This window comes from Ursus maritimus, unplaced genomic scaffold (assembly GCF_017311325.1).
Source record: "Ursus maritimus isolate PB19 unplaced genomic scaffold, ASM1731132v1 scaffold_10, whole genome shotgun sequence".
NCBI classification, from domain to species: domain Eukaryota; kingdom Metazoa; phylum Chordata; class Mammalia; order Carnivora; family Ursidae; genus Ursus; species Ursus maritimus.
In genome coordinates, this window is record NW_024423344.1 from 14,918,867 (window position 1) to 14,937,695 (window position 18,829).

The 18,829-nt window shown below is 34.2% G+C and overlaps 1 protein-coding gene across 1 annotated transcript in view; it reads left to right on the forward strand.

The window, feature by feature from the left end:
- NBEA (neurobeachin) overlaps nucleotides 1-18,829 on the forward strand; it is a 664,295-nt gene that overhangs the window by 302,348 nt on the left and 343,118 nt on the right. Inside the window, exon 34 of the mRNA XM_040622005.1 lies at nucleotides 16,378-16,439. Within this exon, the coding sequence (XP_040477939.1) occupies nucleotides 16,378-16,439 (62 nt within the window). The remainder of the gene's footprint in view (nucleotides 1-16,377; nucleotides 16,440-18,829) is intronic.

Below are 18,829 nucleotides of genomic sequence, written 5' to 3' on the forward strand. Positions count from 1 at the left end.
CCATGGAACATTCTCAAGAATAGACCATGTTCTGGGTCACAAAACAGGTCTCAACCAATACCAAAAGACTGAAATTATTCCCTGCATATTCTCAGACCACAACGCTTTGAAATTGGAACTCAACCACAAGGAAAAATTTGGAAGAAACTCAAACACTTGGAGACTAAGAACCATTCTGCTCAGGAATGATTCAATAAACCAGGAAATAAAAAATCAATTTAAACAATTTATGGAGACCAACGAGAATGAAAACACAATGGTCCAAAACCTATGGGATACTGCAAAAGCAGTCCTAAGGGGAAAATACATAGCCATCCAAGCCTCACTCAAAAGAATAGAAAAATCTAAAATGCAGTTTTTATATTCTCACCTCAATAATCTGGAATAGCAACAGAGGGACAGGCCTAATCCACTCAGGAGGAAGCAGGTGACCAAAATTAGAGCAGAAATCAACGAATTAGAAACCAGGAGTACAGTAGAGCAGATCAACAGAGCTAGAAGCTGGTTCTTTGAGAGAATTAATAACATTGACAAACCACTGGCAAGACTTATCCAAAAGAATAGAGAAAGGACCCAAATTAATAAAATTATGAATGAAAAAGGAGAGATCACAACCAACACCAATGAAATTGGAAGGATTATTAGAAACTTTTATCCACAGCTTTATGCCAATAAATTAAGCAATCTGGAAGAGATGGAGGATTTCCTGGACACCTATAAACTACTAAGACTGAAACAGGAAGAAATTGATTTTTCTAAACAGGCCAATTAATTATGAAGAGATTGAGTCAGTGATAAACAACCTTCCAAATAACAAAACTCCAGGCCCGGACGGTTTTCATGAGGAATTCTACCAAACATTCAAAGAAGAAATAATACTTTTTCTCCTAAAGCTATTTCAAAAAATAGAAACAGAAGGAAAGCTACCAAACTCATTCTTGAGGCCAGTATTACCTTATCCCCAAACCAGGCAAAAACCCCATCAAAAAGGAGAATTACAGACCGATTTCCCTCATGAATATGGACGCCAAAATTCTCAACAAGATCCTGGCTAATAGAATCCAACAGTACATTAAAAGGATTAACCATCATGACCAAGTGGGATTCGTCCCTGGGATGCAAGGGTGGTTCAACATTCGCAAATCAATCAGTGTCATAGATTTTATCCAGAAGGAAAAATTCAAAAGTCATATGATTCTCTCAATAGATGCAGAAAAAGCATTTGACAAAATACAGCCTCCTTTCCTGATTAAAACCCTTCAGAGTGTAGGGATAGAGGGTACATTCCTCAATCTCATAAAAACCATCTATGAAAAGCCTACAGCAAATATCATTCTCAATGGGGAAAAGCTTGAAGCCTTTCCTAAGATCAAGAACTCTTTGACAGGGTGCCCCTCTCTACTATTATTCAACATAGTACTAGAAGTCCTTGCAACAGCAATCAGACAACAAAAAGGATAAAAGTGTATCCAAATTGGCAAAGAAAAGTCAAACTGTCTCTTTGCAGATGCCATGATACTCTATATGGAAAACCCAAAAGAATCCACTCCCAAACTATTTAGAAGTTATAGAGCACATTCAGTAATGTGGTGGAGCACAAAATCAATGCTCAGAAATCAGTTGCATTTCTATACACAAATAATGAGACTGAAGAAGAGAAATTAGGGGAATCCATCCATTTACAATAGCACCAAAACCATATGTTATCCTTGGAATCAACCCAACTATGGCAGAGCGTAAAGGACCTATATTCTCTAGAAACTATAAATCACTCTTGAAAGACATTGAAGAAGACACAAAAAGATGGAAAAATATTCACATGCCATGGATCTAGGCAGCGATTAACATAGTTAAAATGTCCATGTTACCAGAGTGGAATCTATACTTTCAGTGCTACCCGATCAAAATACGAGGACATTTTTCAAAGAACTGAAACAAAGTAGTCCTTAAATTTGTATGGAACTCAGAAAAGGCCCGAATCGCCAAGGAACTGTTGAAAAGGAAAAACAAAGCTGGGGGCATCACAATGCGGTTCGAGCTATACTACAAAAGCTGTGGTCAAAGACAGCATGGTACTGGCACCATAAAAACACATAAACCAATGGATCAGAATAGAGAACCCAGAAATGGACCCTCGGCTTTGGGCAACTAATCTTTTGATAAAGCAGGAAAAACATCCGTGGAAAGACAAAGACGTCTCTTCAATAAATGAAGTGCAGGAAAATCTGGACAGCCGCTGCAAAAGAATGAAACTTGACCACTTTCTCACACCATACACAAAGATAACCCAAATGGACAAAAAGCGCCGTAATGACAGGAATCCATCAAAATCCCTAGAGGAGAATATAGGCAGCAATCTCTGCGATATCAGCCAAAGCAACCTTTTTCAGTGAACATCATGCTTCTTCTACCATTTGTCTCTCTCTCCTGTCTTATATTTTGTAGACATTATTTACCACCTTGTTGTTAAGGCAGAAAAAAGATAAAATGGACTTGTGAGGACTCATCAAGATAAAAAGCTTCTGCACAGCCAAGGAAACAGTCAAAAAAACTAAGAGGCAGCCCATGGAATGGGAGAATATATTTGCAAATGATGCTACAGATAAAAGACTGGTATCAAGATCTACAAAGAACTTCTCAAACTCAATACACGAGAAACAAACAAATCATAAATGGACAGAAAGATATGAACAGACACTTTTCCAAAGAAACATACAAATGGCTAACAAGACACATGAAAAATGCTTCAAAAATCATTAGCCACCATCAGGAACTTCAAATCAAAACCACACTAAGATACCACCTTCGCCAGTTAGAATGGCAAAATTGATTAAGCAAGCAAGAAAACAATTGCTGGAGAGGATGTGGGAAAGGGGATCCCTCCTACATTGTTGGTGGGAATGCAAGTTGGTACAGCCACTCTGGAAAACAGTGTGGAGGTCCCTTAAAAAAGTTCTAAGCTTAGAATTATTGGGTCACAGCCATTGCACTACTGGGTATTTACCCCAAAGATACAGACGTAGTGAAGAGAAGGGCCATATGCACCCCAATGTTCATAGCAGCATTGTCCACAATAGCTAAATTGTGGAAGGAGCCGAGATGCCCTTCAACAGATGACTGGATTAAAAAGTTGTGGTCCATGTATACAATGGAATATTACTCAGCTATCAGAAAGAACAAGTTCTCAACATTTGCTGCAACATGGACGGCACTGGAGGAGATAATGCTAAGTGAAATAAGTCAAGCAGAGAAAGACAATTATATGATTTCTCTCATCTATGGAACATAAGAACTAGGAAGATCGGTAGGGGAAGAAAGGGATAAAGCAGGGGGGTATTCAGAAGGGGGAATGAAGCATGAGAGACTATGGACTCTGAGAAACAAACTGAGGGCTTCAGAGGGGAGGGGGATGGGGGAATGGGATAGGCTGGTGATGGGTATTAAGGAGGGCACGTATTGCATGGTGCACTGGGTGTTATACGCAACTAATGAATCATCGAACTTTACATCAAAAACCAGGGATGTACTGTATGGTGACTAACATAATATAATAAAAAAATTTTAAAAATGGGGAAAAAATAAAAAGAATAAATACAAAAAAAAAAAGCACAGTTGAAAGACAGTTTCAACTCATATAAAGAATATTAAAGTGAAGAGAAACCACCGGCTTCACTTTCTCTACTCAATGCCTATTTAATCATTGTGAATTTGAAATGTACTTATGAATACAGTGCAACACAATTGGCCACTTCAGGTCCAAAGTAATCCTTGCTGAAACAATTACCAGCCTTTACTGGGCCCGTCATAAAACTGAAGCACTGAAGGGCTACAAGTTAAAGCCCTATGAACTCACAGGAACACATTCTGTAAATGGTTTTAATCTTTATGGTGTCACCAAATACTGCCTGTCAGTTTTCCCATTTTTCTTGTTTCCAAGTATTAAATGATATAGAAAACTAATGCCTAGATAACTGACCAAGAATCCACACTTTCCTGCATCATTTCCTTTCCACTACCATTCATCGACTTCCCCTTGTTCCCAGGTTAGCCCAGTAAGTCATAAAGGACTTAGAACCATGGGTAGTCAAGCCAGAAAGAATCGTAGTGTCCTTTATCACAGGAGTCAGCGACTTTTTTCAGTAAGGGGCCAAAAATAAATAATTTGTGGCCATATAGTCAATTTTGCCATTGTAGTGAGGAAGTTGCCACTTATAATATGTAAAGGAATGAACTTGGCTGTAAGTTAAAATGTTATTTATGAATAGTGAAATGTGAATATTATATAAATTTAAGTGGCATGAAATATTTTTCTTTCTCTTTTTTCCCCAAACATTTCAAAATGTAAAAACCATTCTTAGCTTGTGGCTCATATAAAAACAGGAAGCAGTTCACCTCTAGTGACGTTCAGACTGCAGACTGTGACCCATTAATGGGATGGTGTAATCAGGACAGGACACCCTGATGGTATTTTTTAATGGCACATCATGACATAGCATAGCATAGATCAGAGTATAGCACACAGTGAGAGGAAGTGTTGTGAAACATTTCTTTTAGTTACGTATACTGAATCATGAAGTAAAATGCATTGCTTTAGGTTGTAATTTTTTAAAGCTTCAAAATAATGCATGTACTGTTTACCAGCAAAGAGTTTTCATGTCAAGGAAGGCAAGTGTCTTAGCTGAAATTTACATAGCGATTGAGATTGTCCACTAAAGCCAGATCTTCAGATTTCAGTCCAGAGCTTCTTTGACTTAATTAAACACTAGATTCAGATTAAAGTATTCTGTAATGCTAATAAAATCTGGTAAATCCAAATGTGAATATATTTAGAAAGACGTGTAAGAACTAACTGGTTTGTTACTAACATTCAGATAATTAGTAGTGTCCGCCTACATCGTGTTTGAAACACCAGTACAATCAACGAGAATACATACAGGCATACTTTTTCCTGGCCCATGATCTCTGCTGTCCAGATTTGTTGTTCCTTGTCTCTAGTTTCTGTTAGTGAGGTCAGGCGCAGGGCATGTCACCCTTGACCATCAGTCTCCAGTCTGTCCTTCTCAGATATCAAAACATGGTTTTCCACGTTTCAGATGCCCCTTAATTAGCTGGAGTTGCTGCAATTCAGGTGGACTCTGGATCCCAAGAAAAATAAGCTCTTTCTACAGTAACTCTTTCCCCAGGAACCTCCTCATTTACCAAGTGAGCATCTTTGGTTTCCTGTAACTATTTCCTAGACCCCACCTCATGTCATTCTAGTATTCTTCTAACTAAATGGACTACATTTCATTATGTTTCTCAGAAATTGTAGTACTTCCCAAATTTACTGTTTCTAGTCACAATATTGCAAAGGATGGTAAGATAATGATTTTGTCCTTAATGTTTCTAGTGCACAGTAATGCAAACCAAGATTGCGTAAGTTTTGCCATACATGCTTAGATTTTGATCAATTTGACATTATATTTTTGGTTTCAATTATTTTTAAGCCAGTAAGTGTGTAGACCTGTTGCCTCTATGGACATTTCCTAGAAGACTAGGCTTTTCCCCTTGTGTCTCCTTCAAAGTTATTTTCCTGTGTAGCTTCTTTGTTTTCACTGCTTACTTTGTATATACACTACCCCTCCATGTAATATCAGTGCTTTTAATCTATTTTTGCTTGGTATCCAGCTAACAGAATTTACTAGATTGGATATAAAATTAAGTCTAATGTGTGTAATAGAATCCGTGAAAGCTACAATTTAGACTTGTGACCAGTTTTAACCGCTAGGGGATGATTGTCTCCTTTTTCTCCTTCATATGGAAAGAGATGCATAATTTACATGCTATTATCCGTGTCTAAAATGTGGTTCTCCCCATACTCCATGGGGTTATTCTAATTACACTAAATCCAACCAAAGATAGTTTACTATAAGGATATTATTTTAACTTTGAAACTAATTACTTAAGAAGTCTATACAGGTAATTTCAACAGCTGTACTTTGCTACATTTTAACTAGAAAATATTCCTGCATTAAACATGTTTTCTATTTACCTACTTGTTTTGATATAGAAAGACAAATTAGGTCTTAGATACACTGACAGGATTAGAGGAAGTTGTTCATGTCAAACAGATCCCGTTTTATGAATTGAATAATAGTATTTTGTGATTGCTGATCTTGGAGTGATCTCTAAGTCATTTTTCCAAGAAAGTAATAACTGTATATTACTTCAAGTCATATATTTCCTGTTGTTATTTCTCAATTCCACTATCTTTTTTGCAATTACAATAAGAATCATTTTAATGACATTATTTCTCTTGCTTTCCATGTCAACATCCTATAATGATTCTGAGATAACTCTTGGGTCTCTTCACATTAAATTGATTTGTTTATCTCCTTGGAATGTAGGCTTCTCTAATACATGGCTGTTTCATATTTGATTTTGGCATATAGTAAGCATACAGGATTGAATCAATGAAGGTTGTTAATTCTTGGAAATTACTAACTCTTCACTTTTTGACAGACATTTTTTTGTGGTTATTTGATTCCATTTTGTTGATTTCCCCGTCTATACTGTTTCAAAAGATAATTGCTATTTATAATAGATCTATTATTGCAGGAAGGTTTAGAATAAATAACAGCACCATTTACTTTTAGTTTTTGAGAAGGTCTAATATTTTATGCTTCGAGTGTTATTTTTTAATTGCAAAGCAATGCCCATGCTGATTTCTTTACTGCATCATTATTGGATTGTATTCTAATATGTGACTATATAATTTGACTCTGGGATATCATTCTGAATTGTGATTAGGTATGAGTTTGATGTAGGATTTTCTGATGTAGACAAAATAATCTTGTTAATTCAGTGATCTGTACTTTTTTGTTTGTATAACCCATGGCATATATTCCCAATAAATTATTGCTTAGATGGGATCATATGCTTATAAATAATTTCTGTAACTTCTGAGAATAGCTTCAATGTTGTAAAATTTAAGGAACTTCCAAGGTTTTTCAAGTTCCAAGAACTTCCTATATTTTTTTTTTTAACTAAGAATATTAAAACTGGTCTGGTTACTCATCTCTATTCAATATTTTGCCCTAAATGCAGAATTTAGTAAAGAAAATCAGCTTTGGTCACATTGGAGAATTTATTGCTTTGAGCACAGATAAGGAACTTTGTGAACTTTATTTTCTCAGAGTACTTCAACAATTTAAGCCTATAATTATTGGATAAAGTTTATATACTTTTGAAAATAAGTGAGTTTCATCTGACTGATCTTTACTTGAGCCTATCTTAACCTTTTTTCCTGTTGTGTGCCATAATCACAATAATTAAATGATTTCCTTTTACCAATTACGTTTCTTATTTTAATTTTAGACTCATGAATGCATTATTAAAAGAAATGCATGGTATTTATTTCCATTTTGCATTATATGTAAGTATTTGCAAGAAAAAGAGCCAGTGTTTATCTAAACCCAAAAATGAAGAACTTAAAGGTGTATGTTACCACAAAAACAACATTAAATTTAAATTTGCAAACTTAAAATTATTGAATGTATTTACTTGAGAATGTAAATCAAATCAATGAAAGTCAAAATTTGGGTAGTTTGACACTCTAACTATAGAGATAATACATTTATACACACTATGTTTAAAAGGAGAATCCCATATTTTACAGAATATAAGTTATTTTATTTTTAATGTGAAGGCATCAGTTTAACCATTTTTATTCAACTGTATCCATTCATGTGATTTAATTGTATGACTAACTTGAAATATTTTCTACTCTTTTGATTATTAATAGTTCTTGAAATGAAATACAGGGTTAAAACACATGTATCATTCTTAATGATTATTTGGGACTGGAGTCTTTTCTTGGGTAATGTCAAAATTTGGACAAGACATAGTTTAGTTGTTTTAGAATTTAATTGAAGCTTTTTGGAATTTGAAGGAGCACAGGGAAAGGAGAAGAAAATTGGTGCAGGGAAGTGAGATAGGAATAACAATTGGTTCTATGGTTAAATTTAACCCAAAGAGAATTGAGGGATCCAGATGATTTATGATAGCGAAAATGTCTCTTATTTCCCTTATTACATCCTTTTTCATTCCTGTTGTGATTAAATCAGAAAGTCAAGAAAAGGGCAAGACACTCAGGTCAATCACTTCTGTAGTGGAAACTTGAATCTAATACTATGAATCAAAGTGCTTAATGAAAACTTCAAAAATAATTATTGTAAGTTATTTTGAGGAATAGTGCTTTATTGTAATTTTTGAGTATAATACTCTCTAGAATCCTTCATAAATTTATTATTTTTGTAACTGGGCAGTTAGCTCCTTGTAGTCAAAGACTGTATCGTCTCTGTGCATACAGCAGTGGCTTACTTATAGTTCCATAAATAAATTATTTAAATGAAAATGTCTCAAGAAATAGCCAACTCAAAACTTAATTAATCCCAAATGATTTGGAAATTGTATCTGTTTTTTAGTAAATGTAAGTGAAAAATGATACTTAAATGGAACATGCAAACAGAAGTTTAAAGTCATATGGAAACAAGAAAAGAATGACATTGGACATTAGGAATTTGCCAGAATATTTCCCCTGATATGACATTTTTGATGGGCGAGCACAAAATAACCATTTCTAAAGCATAAGTAACAAAAGAGTAAATTTGTGGCAGTTTTTTGTATTTAATAGGTGTTTAATAGTGCCATTAGAATGTTCTCTTCAGCTCAGCTCATATTATAATCAGATCACTAATAAGTATCCATGGATTAACCATCACTATAGCTTCATTTTTTAAATTATAATCTATCATTGTGTGGAAGAATAATCTATGAGTTTTAGGAACTTCAGCCCTATTACTATGCAGACATTCTTAGCAGAAGAAAAACTGTAAAAAAAGAAAAAAATATCCACAATCTGTAAGATTACTAGGCTGTATCAACACAATAACAACAACAAAAATTAGAATTGATTTAAATAAATCAGTCAAAATGATTATTTGGATCTTGTCTAGCTACAGTTACAATCAATTTTTTATCTGATCAATCTACACACTCTAGATTTAAGTTTAATAGCACTTAGCCAACCATTCCCATATTGATATAGATTTTTAGTTCTGAATATATGGAATTTTCATGGGGAAAGGTACAATATCGAATTGCTTTGAAATTAAAATTAATATTAATATTAATTTATGAATCTTTCAAAATATTTCATGTGAAAGTACCACTGATTTCTCACTTTTAAAAAGCTGTCACATTTTAAAAATTTTAATAAATGCCTAAAATGCCTTATTCAAAACCTTAGAGCCAGATGTGTTGTGTAATGTAGGTACTTTGGAACTCAAGAAAGGTAGTAGGTACCTATATGTGTTATTTCATAGCGTCTTCAGAAGAGTATGGGGTAGCTTGTTAATCAAACACATTAATATGTCTTCAGTAATACATAGAGACATTCACACTAAGTGGAATAAAGATTGTAAAGAGCTTCATATTTTTTAGGTGAAATGTTGCTGATGATTGAGTTTGTGACAGTCTTCCGAGAAAGCAGAGCTTTTTCGATTTGAAATTAGAAAGCATCATAGATACATATTTAAAATAATTTCCCCTACAGTTTTAAAATTCTGTAGATGCATATGTGAGTATGTGTGCATATGTATGTGTTCTCTCTCTTTTGTCACACACAGAGAGCACACATGCATATGTACCCACACACCTGGCGATGAGTAAGTAGTTTTTGTGGAAGACAGCCAAGCTCTTTGGTTTTATGTGTCCTGTGGCTTTTGCACTACAATGGCAGAGTTGAGTAACAGAAACTTATGGCGGCCACCAAAGCCTAAATATTGTATCTGTGCCTTTACAGAAAAAGTTTCCTGACTTGTGATATATCTAGAGACTTCAGTTTTGTTCCTATTTAAAGACATTAAGGCTGCCCATAAGTTGGTGATAACTAAGTTTTTAATGAACTGAAAGTAAATTGGTGAATGAACTCTGTCTTTCCAGTATTTTGAGGATTTTTTTCACTTAAAATTTATAATCTAAATATAAAAGTAAGTTGTAATGGTTTAATTATACTTAAGCTTTTTCTTAGAAAATGAACTTAATGTTATTTTAGTTTCTGTAAGGTAATATTATAATTGTTTCCATTTGTAATGCAGTTTTAAATTAACATAAAATCTCTGACTGAACATGTAAGCAAATCTTGAAATATGAAAGTAGTAATATTACGTATGCACATATTAATATTCGTTGTAGCAGTAATAATTAATATTTAAGCCATATTGTTATTTCAGGGGTGTTTAATAGTGATTTTTTTGTTTGGTTTTGGTTTTTTGGTTTTAAATTAGAAAGCCGCACAAATTACTTGGTTTGCTAATTTTGAAGTTTTGACCTTAAGTTCAGATGACTTAAATGGTAATACTGAAAGTCGTCTTTCACAATAGGATCATACACGGTGATGCCGTAGGGGAACAAATTGCATGTTGCAGATAAAAACGTAAAAGACTGGTAAAAAACAAACAGGAAATTGCTATTATGCTGATAGAGATGTGTAAGTGATGCAGAGGCCATAAAAGATAGACACTTTATGGTTACGCAGTGTATTTAGAATGCTTTATAACACAATGCAAAAACCACATAGAACAGAGAATTTCAGAGAAATTGCCCCCTGTACACCACTGACACTAAAGCATGAAGCATAGTGAGCCTGCACAAGTCCTTTCAAGATCTATAGTTCTAATTCAACGTTTATTACTAAGATGAAACTATTTCAGTGCCACTTAATCTCTACTAATTTTGGAACTTAAGAAAGTTAAAATCATTAGAAAGTTATTTATTTAAAAAGTAAGTAGTCTTGGGAAGACTTGATTTTTAAAATTCAAATTACCAGAATAGTCATGCCTATTTGATGGAAAACTAACTTGTATATTTTCTTGTGAGGAGAAATGGAAGATCTAGATCTTAAAACGACCTGTAGGATTATTACTGGTAGTCTACTAATGGGACTCTTATAAAAACTATACAATTATATTTTCTTCAATAACACGCTATCTGCCTGGTTTGGCAGAGTTACAACGTCTATACCTAAAAAAACAAACACTCCTAAAGCTCAACATTAATATTTTTGCCTATACTCCTGATTTTGTCCAGAATGAAAGTCAGCACTCTCTTTCCACATACCTGTTTCTTCATTTGTTTTTTCTAGCTCAGGTAAAGGTGTCATCATTAACACTTGCATTGCCCCTTTGCCCTACCGTTTAACCTCATATTCCATTGTCTGAAATACTGTGTTGTCTCGTTCCAAAATGGCTTTCAAACCTTCTTCTATTTACATTGCCACTGCCTTCAGCTCAGGCTTTCATTACCTTGACTAGACTCTGCAGTTACAGATTTCTTCCTATACACTGGGCGGAAAGGGATCTTTCCAAAATAGATGGGATTATGTCTGCCCCCCTGCTTAGAGTCCTTCAGTGGCTCCCTGCTGCCACTAGAAATCCATGCCCTATATGACCCTGCTTCCTGTCTCCCTCTCTTCATTTCCACTCCTTGCCTTCCATCCTCCGAACAACCCGATACAATATTCCAACCTCACTTTACAAGCTATTTCATGTTTCTTTATACCTCTCATATTTCTGTTGCCTCAGATGACTTTCCCTTCTTTCTTTTTTTGCCCAGATAAGCTCAACAGCATCCAACTGATATATCACATACCCTATAAACTCTCCAGCAGAGTTGCTCACTACCTTTCTGTGCTTCTAGCACTTTATACTCTCTGTATCTCCTAGGACTCTATATCATGACTATTTGTTTACAAAATCTGTACCACTTTTCCTCACTTCTTTTTACACTTAGTTCCTGGCATTGTATTTAGCACAGTTGACATTACACTCAATAAATGCTTTTTTGAATGTATTGGGCTCTTATTCCCAAAAAAATACTCTTATTTTTTTTTCTCAAAAAAGTATTTTTTTCTCTATCAACTACAGCAGTTACTCAGTGAACGATGGTCTCTAGACATATTCATTTAATTGGCATTTATTGAGTGTACTCAGAGCCCTGTCCTCCTCGTAGATGTCTGTGGGTCTCCTCTCTTGGAAGAGGTCCCTTGCTGTAAGAAAATTCTGACACTGCTTAAAAGATGAGTCCCACCTATGGGTGTGATTACTTTTTTTTTTTTTAAGATTGATTGATTTGAGAGAGAGAGTGCATGTGTGTGAGCAGGGGGAGGGGCAGAGAGAGAGAGAGAGAGGGAGAGAGAAGCCTCAGGCAAGACTCCCTGCTGAGCGTGGACCTGGAAGCCACGCTAAATCCAAGGACCCTGGGATCATGACCTGACCAAAATGGAAAAAATGGCCCCTTAACCACCAGAGCCACTCAGACGCCCTTATACATGTGATTTCTTAGTTGGGGTATGATTTCTTGGTTGGACTGTCATTCCTTGCTTATCACTCTAAGGCTTCATACCCTTTACCTCCCACTGTGAGGAACATCCTGCTAGAGTTGGAATTTCCGTACACTCTTTTAAAGCTTAAGGGCTCTTTTAACTTGATCTAATTCTACAGATACATAAAATTAGGCTCACAGATTGACTCAGAAGAGTCTGACAGCTCTGTAGTAACACAGCATCACGGTACCTTGCAGTATTCCTCGTATTAAGAAAGATAGATTTGTCCCAAAGGTCAAAACTTCTAACTTCACATTCATCTTACATTTTAGTGGGGTTTGGTGGGGTTTTCTTTGTTTTGTTGTTTATGCTGAGGAAGTGTAGTTCTGATGACTTCTTACCCCTACTAGGGGGGAACCTAAAAGAACTGCCAGTGTTTTGGATGATGGTTTATTCAGTTCTATTCATCCTTTGCTTCCTGCCTCTGGACCACCTCAAATTTGTCCATCTAATTAATCTTTTCAAGTGCTTATATGTTAACCACTCAGTTAGCTGACCTTATCTTTCAACAGTGTAGTTCATTATATATTCAAAAACTCTTAATAGATAGTTTTCTTCACTGTCCAATACCTCTTTTATATACAAGCCTCCTTTGCTCACCTATTTATTGTCTTCACTCCAGGTGTTAATTTTATACTGGTAACTTGTATAGTATGAAGTGTTGGATTAGTACTTCTAGTCAGAATATTTATTCTGGTGAATGTGTATTTGCTGGTGAAAATATCCTATTAACTGGCCAATCTTCTAACTAGATCTTTGACGGTGAGGCAGATGTGTACAGCTCCTTCGGGAGCTGCTTCTCAGTTGACAGGGTGAGATAAGTGATCATGGAATAGGAATACTTAGCCTTAGTAGCATTTCCCCCATTTTATAACTTGCACCAAATTCTTCCTCTTTCAAAAACATTTATAATTTCACTACTTTTGATCTTTATTTATCTTTGAATTTTACGATAGCCCTCAGTCATGCTATCAAACACTGCCCATATTCTACTCATTCATCCCCCAAGCAATAAAGGTCTTTCAGATATTTTTTTTTGTTCCCCTCTCCTTCTGTGCTTTTGCTAAAGATAGTGTTTTTTGTCCCCATGTCTGACCACTATATGCTACCTCCTCCAAGAAAACTGTCAAAATCAGCCCAGTTGGAATTAACCGTTATGACCTTTCTCATAGTGACATATTGCCATCCTATTCATGTTTAATTATTTATGTAGCTCTGAGAAAACATCAAATGAACTTTCAAGTTAGGTGACTTGAATTTGGGTTCCAGTTCTACCACTTACTGAATGATAACCTCTTGGGCTAGTCACTGAATCTTCATTTTTTATCTAGCATGTGAGGTAATAATAACTAACTCAAAGGGTTATTAAGAGAATCAAATAAGATAGCATATATAAAAATGATTTGTAAATGATAAAGCTCCAGGTAAATGTTAATCTTAGATTTGAATTAAAACATGGGGCACATGGGAAGCTGTAGATAATGTCTTATCCATTACTATGAACTCCTCAGTGCTAACACCGTACTTTGCTCATATGAGTAGATAACAAATGAGTTGATTTGATTATGAATTTCTTGCCAGATACAAAAAGGATAAGATCAACCTGTTTGAAACATACACTTACAAAATATTTGCCTTACGCTTATATAGCCTGAGTTATTTATAGCATCACTAGGTAAATGTGGCTTTCTTGAGCTTATGATTAAAATTAATATAAAACCATGTTTATTCCTACATCTTAAACTTTCAAATACGGATACTTCTTTATTTAGAAAGTCTGCAAGGATAGAATATCCTCAGACATTGCTTGTATTTTCAGTATCTCTAACAAAAAACATTGGAGTTTGCCTCTTTGTTTTAGTACTTCCGACCAAAGTGATTGTGTAATATTTGAAGGTTGATAAGTCTTTCAGACTTGCTTTTGCTTGTGCCCAGCATTGTCAAGGTTAGATTTTTTTTTCTTTTAAGGAGAATCCATTAGTTCATTCTGTTCAAAACTAATTAGACAAAACACCCCAGTAAAGGTGCGTAGATCTATGGAGTTGAAATCACAGTGGCCATACTGTTTGCTAATTGCAGTTTTGCTGTCCTGTCAATTTGTTGTCGTGTCCTTTGAACAAAGCATTGATGGAACATTTGTTTATATTTACTGTATGATAGAATTTGTAAAAAATTATGAACATTCTTGTTACATAGGAGTTTTTTAGAAGTTCAATTAAAAATCAGCCTGTGAGAAATAAATGCAGTTGCATGTTTTCCCTAATTTTTACTTCAAGTTGTTACGTATTAAAAAAAATTCTAATACACAGAATAAATATATAGTGAATAATTCTTTATATAGTCATCCTTTATATAGCCTGCAGTGTAAAATCTAAATTGATATGGAGTACATATCATAATTATGATTCTTTTGCTATGCATAGTCCTTTGGCCTTTTACTTAGCTTTTCTTTGTCAGAATGTCAAATAGTTGAGTAGCCAACAGGTGATAAATGTCCCATTAATCTTTTTGACTCTCTAGCTCCTGAGCATGAGCATTGCTGATCAATTACAGCAATTGTCTCTTAAATGAGCTTCTCACATCTGCCTCTTATTTCATTAGTTAACTGTCTGCCCAAAGATCTGATAAGATGGAATACTAGTGCCTTTTTACAGCTTTTTCTGTCATGTGTACAATAAGGATAGGGTCGTTAGCAGAGTGGGCACAAAAGGGTATTTATCCACTACCTACAATAAATATACATGCTAGAGCCTAGAAGGCATTTGAGACTATTTATTGAAATTACCTTAAGAAGAAAAAACTGGTTTCACTTCAACTTTCCATTTAGCGACAACTAATGTAAGACCATGGCATTTCTTGCTATCCAGTGCTTTTACTGATTCTGATTACTTATGTCCTCATTAAAAAGAAGAAGCAAACATTATTTTTTTTAAAAAGTGAAAAAATTTTAGAACTTTTTTTTACGTTAGTAAGCGTCATGATTCTATACTCTCACCCCGAGATTGTTCTTAATCCTTAGTTACGTCTTCCTCCATTGTTGGCACTTTAAAAAAAACTACCAGTCATGATCTGCTTTCTTATTACACGTTATTCAGTAGTCATCCTTTCAATTGGGAAACATCTTGATGAATAATTAATGTTTAAACTGCTTATAGGAAGAATATTTTCTTATCTGTAGTATGGGTATAATATAGTATAATAATAATAGTATGTAATGGGTATAATAATAGTATGCAACGGAATAGAAATAAGAATTAAATGTGACTATGAATATAAGACACCGAACACAATGCCTAGCACACAGTAAGTGATCAATGAATGAGTAGTAGCCATTATTATATGCAAATTATAACATTTCATTCTTTTCTGATGTCTCTTCAGAGACTTTGGAAACAGAATAGTGGAAGATTTTATAGACATTGCTTAGTATATTGTGTGTGAAATTCATTTTTTAATATTTTAAAAACACTAAACAACTGACAACCTATGGGGATCTACAATCTATTTGTAAATTTACAATCTATTTGTAAATTATTTTCATTTTGTCTTTTAGAAGAAAATTTAGGCAGATCGTTGCTGATTATTGCTCTTTACTCCAGGAGACAATCACATAGCAAATGTGATTGAATTAAAAGTAGCTCTAACAAGCTCACCAATTCTGATAACTACCCTCCACCTTGTGTAAATAAAGAAATGCCTTGGCTGAATAAATAACCCAAGCATGAAGTCAGTTTGTAGTATTTTTTCTCCATCTTCTCGAATATCTGAATATTTTGAAATTAATGCCATAAAAAATATGCATTAGTGAATGTTTCCATTTGTTTTATTTTAGGAGTTCTATTTTAAAGAAAGTTTTTCTAAGTTAAAATTACATTAAAATCTAAGTTAAAATTACTTGGAATGATGATTTCTGCCATTGTAATTTCATTTTGTTCAACCTTTCTTTGTTGCAGGCCTCGTCTGTATGAAGTCCAGCACGTCTGTGGTTGAGCTTGTGATGCTGCTTTGTTCTCAGGTAGGAAATCTCTTTCACTGGATGACAGTAAACTACGTGAGGGTTTTTTTTTTTTTAATGTCATTAGCAGTAGAATGCATGTGCATATATATGTATATGTTTATGTATTTTTAAAACTTCCGTGTCTTATCCCATAGATGAAGAAAATAATTTAAAATATATTTCTATGTAGATGATCGTCCATGTAAATATTGATTCAATCTCCCCCTCCCTTCTTCAGCTCTCTGTAGCTATCTTATTCTTGCCTACCTTCCTATCCTTCTATTGTCCCCTATCTGTAATCTGTTATAGATCTTTTGATACCCTTCTTTACATTCCATCTTTTAAAAATGGTACAGTAGAATTTATAATTTTGACATTTATTATTAACATGTATTCTTCTATAGATTACGGACAATGAAAACAAAGTCTTTTTCATGCAATATCCCGAGTATAAAATATAGCTCATTTGTGAGTGGTCTTTGATACAATATCTTGTTGCTTTCTTTTTTTAATGTAATTTGTCTATTTCAGTATAAATTCTAAAAATTACTTACGCTATTTATCCTTAATAATCAGATTTAAAAATAGAATTTGTAGTTGTTAGGTATTCTTTCTTCTTAGCAGACAAGAAACGAAAAATATATATATTACATTTTTCTGATAACTAAAATTAGGGATGCAGTGGTCTTTCTTCTTACCAGCTCTGTCAAGTCCCCTAATGATCCTATTTTCATATAAGTATTAAATATTTTGTAATATGAGAACAAGAAAGACAGGTTATGTATGTTTATAATAAGTAGTTATTACATTTATTCCTAGCTTCCTCAATAGAAAAATACACCTAAACTGTTTCTAGTTACTGACCTTGAGGTCTCCCCAAAGCCGCAAATAAACTCCCAATAATAAATTAACTCCCAAATAAACAATATGGCTTCAGTTGATCCTTTAAAATATTAGCAAACACAAAACAACCCAAACTTACCTATTGATTTCCAGTCTTCAAGAATATATTCATAGGGGAACCATTGGGTCCATTCCCTCCTTTTCAGCCAGAAGAATATGAAGAATATTAATAAAAGGAAGAAGTTAAAGAAAACAGCATCCCTGGCAGGAGTTCATCTGCCGGGCATTTGAAAATTGTTACCTAATACCAGAGTCCTGAGTTCAAGAGACATTCCGAGACATCTGTTAGGACCTTTTAGGTTCTTGATGATGCACATGTATTTAAAAAAAAAAAAAAAAAATTTGCTTTTGTGGGAAAAAAAAAAAAAGCTTAAGATTCCTTCTTCTTTAGCTCAGGGTTTTACTGCAGTTCAGAGAAATAAAGAAGAATGTAGCATTAGGGTCTAGTGTCTTTGATGGCCTCATCATCTAATCATAGGTTTAACATTACTCATTTGCTGGCTCCAGGAATTCCTGCCATTAAGGGCCCTAGAGATGAAACTTTGCCTCAGATATTGATTGAAAGGAAGAGTGAGAAATTTAAGCACTCTATGCAGTGCACTTTCTTTCAGTGTTTCAGCAAAGCAATATTATAAACATGTCTCTCAGTTTGATTTTTAAGTTGAATTTTTTAAATAATTCAGAGTGTATTTAAATATTTCAAGTGGTTAATTGATTAAATATACCTCATTTAAGTGACTACAAAATGTATGTTTGTAAAAAATAGTTCCAATTGTTTTGCTGTTTTGTTAAACTGAAGTGTTGCTTTCCACAAAATATTTTTAAAGAAACAAATGAGTAATAATCTTCCTTTAATACAGTTCAAGTGGGAGGAATTTATTATTCTACTGTGAAATTAGCTTATAAAACCATCTTTGACATTCATTAATTATTCCATAGAGTATAAAATCTTGGTTTTAAGGGCCCACAAAAAAATATGCACACCTTTAAAATTTCTTAAAATAATCTGTCATTTTTCTCTACTACTCAAATTCAAGATGATCTATATCCTGTTCTCATCCATTAGCAGGACAACCGTAGCAGTAGCAGACTTCTGATAAAGACAAATAAATACAGTTAATGATGCTATGGAGCTGGCTTGGCCTAGCACTCTCCAAAGCTGGGTTCTCTTCTACAGGCCTTAATGCATCTCTTGGACAATGGAGCTGATCCCTGTAGAATTAGCAAAGTTTGTAGGGCTGTCTGTGCCAAGGCAGAAGGCAATCCTGAGGAATCTTTAAAGCTACAGAGTTCTGAGTTGTCCTTTTGTTTTATCTTACAGTCCGCTTTTTGTAAATATTTATAGCTCTATGTTGTTATGATTTATTATGGTATTTTGATTATATTATGTTATTAAAATTCCAATGCAAACGGAATTTTCCATTTTATTTATTGACTTAAAATGTGTTTTTCTTTTGCCAAATTGAAATAAACCATTGAAGGATAAAATTTTGTTTGGAAAGACT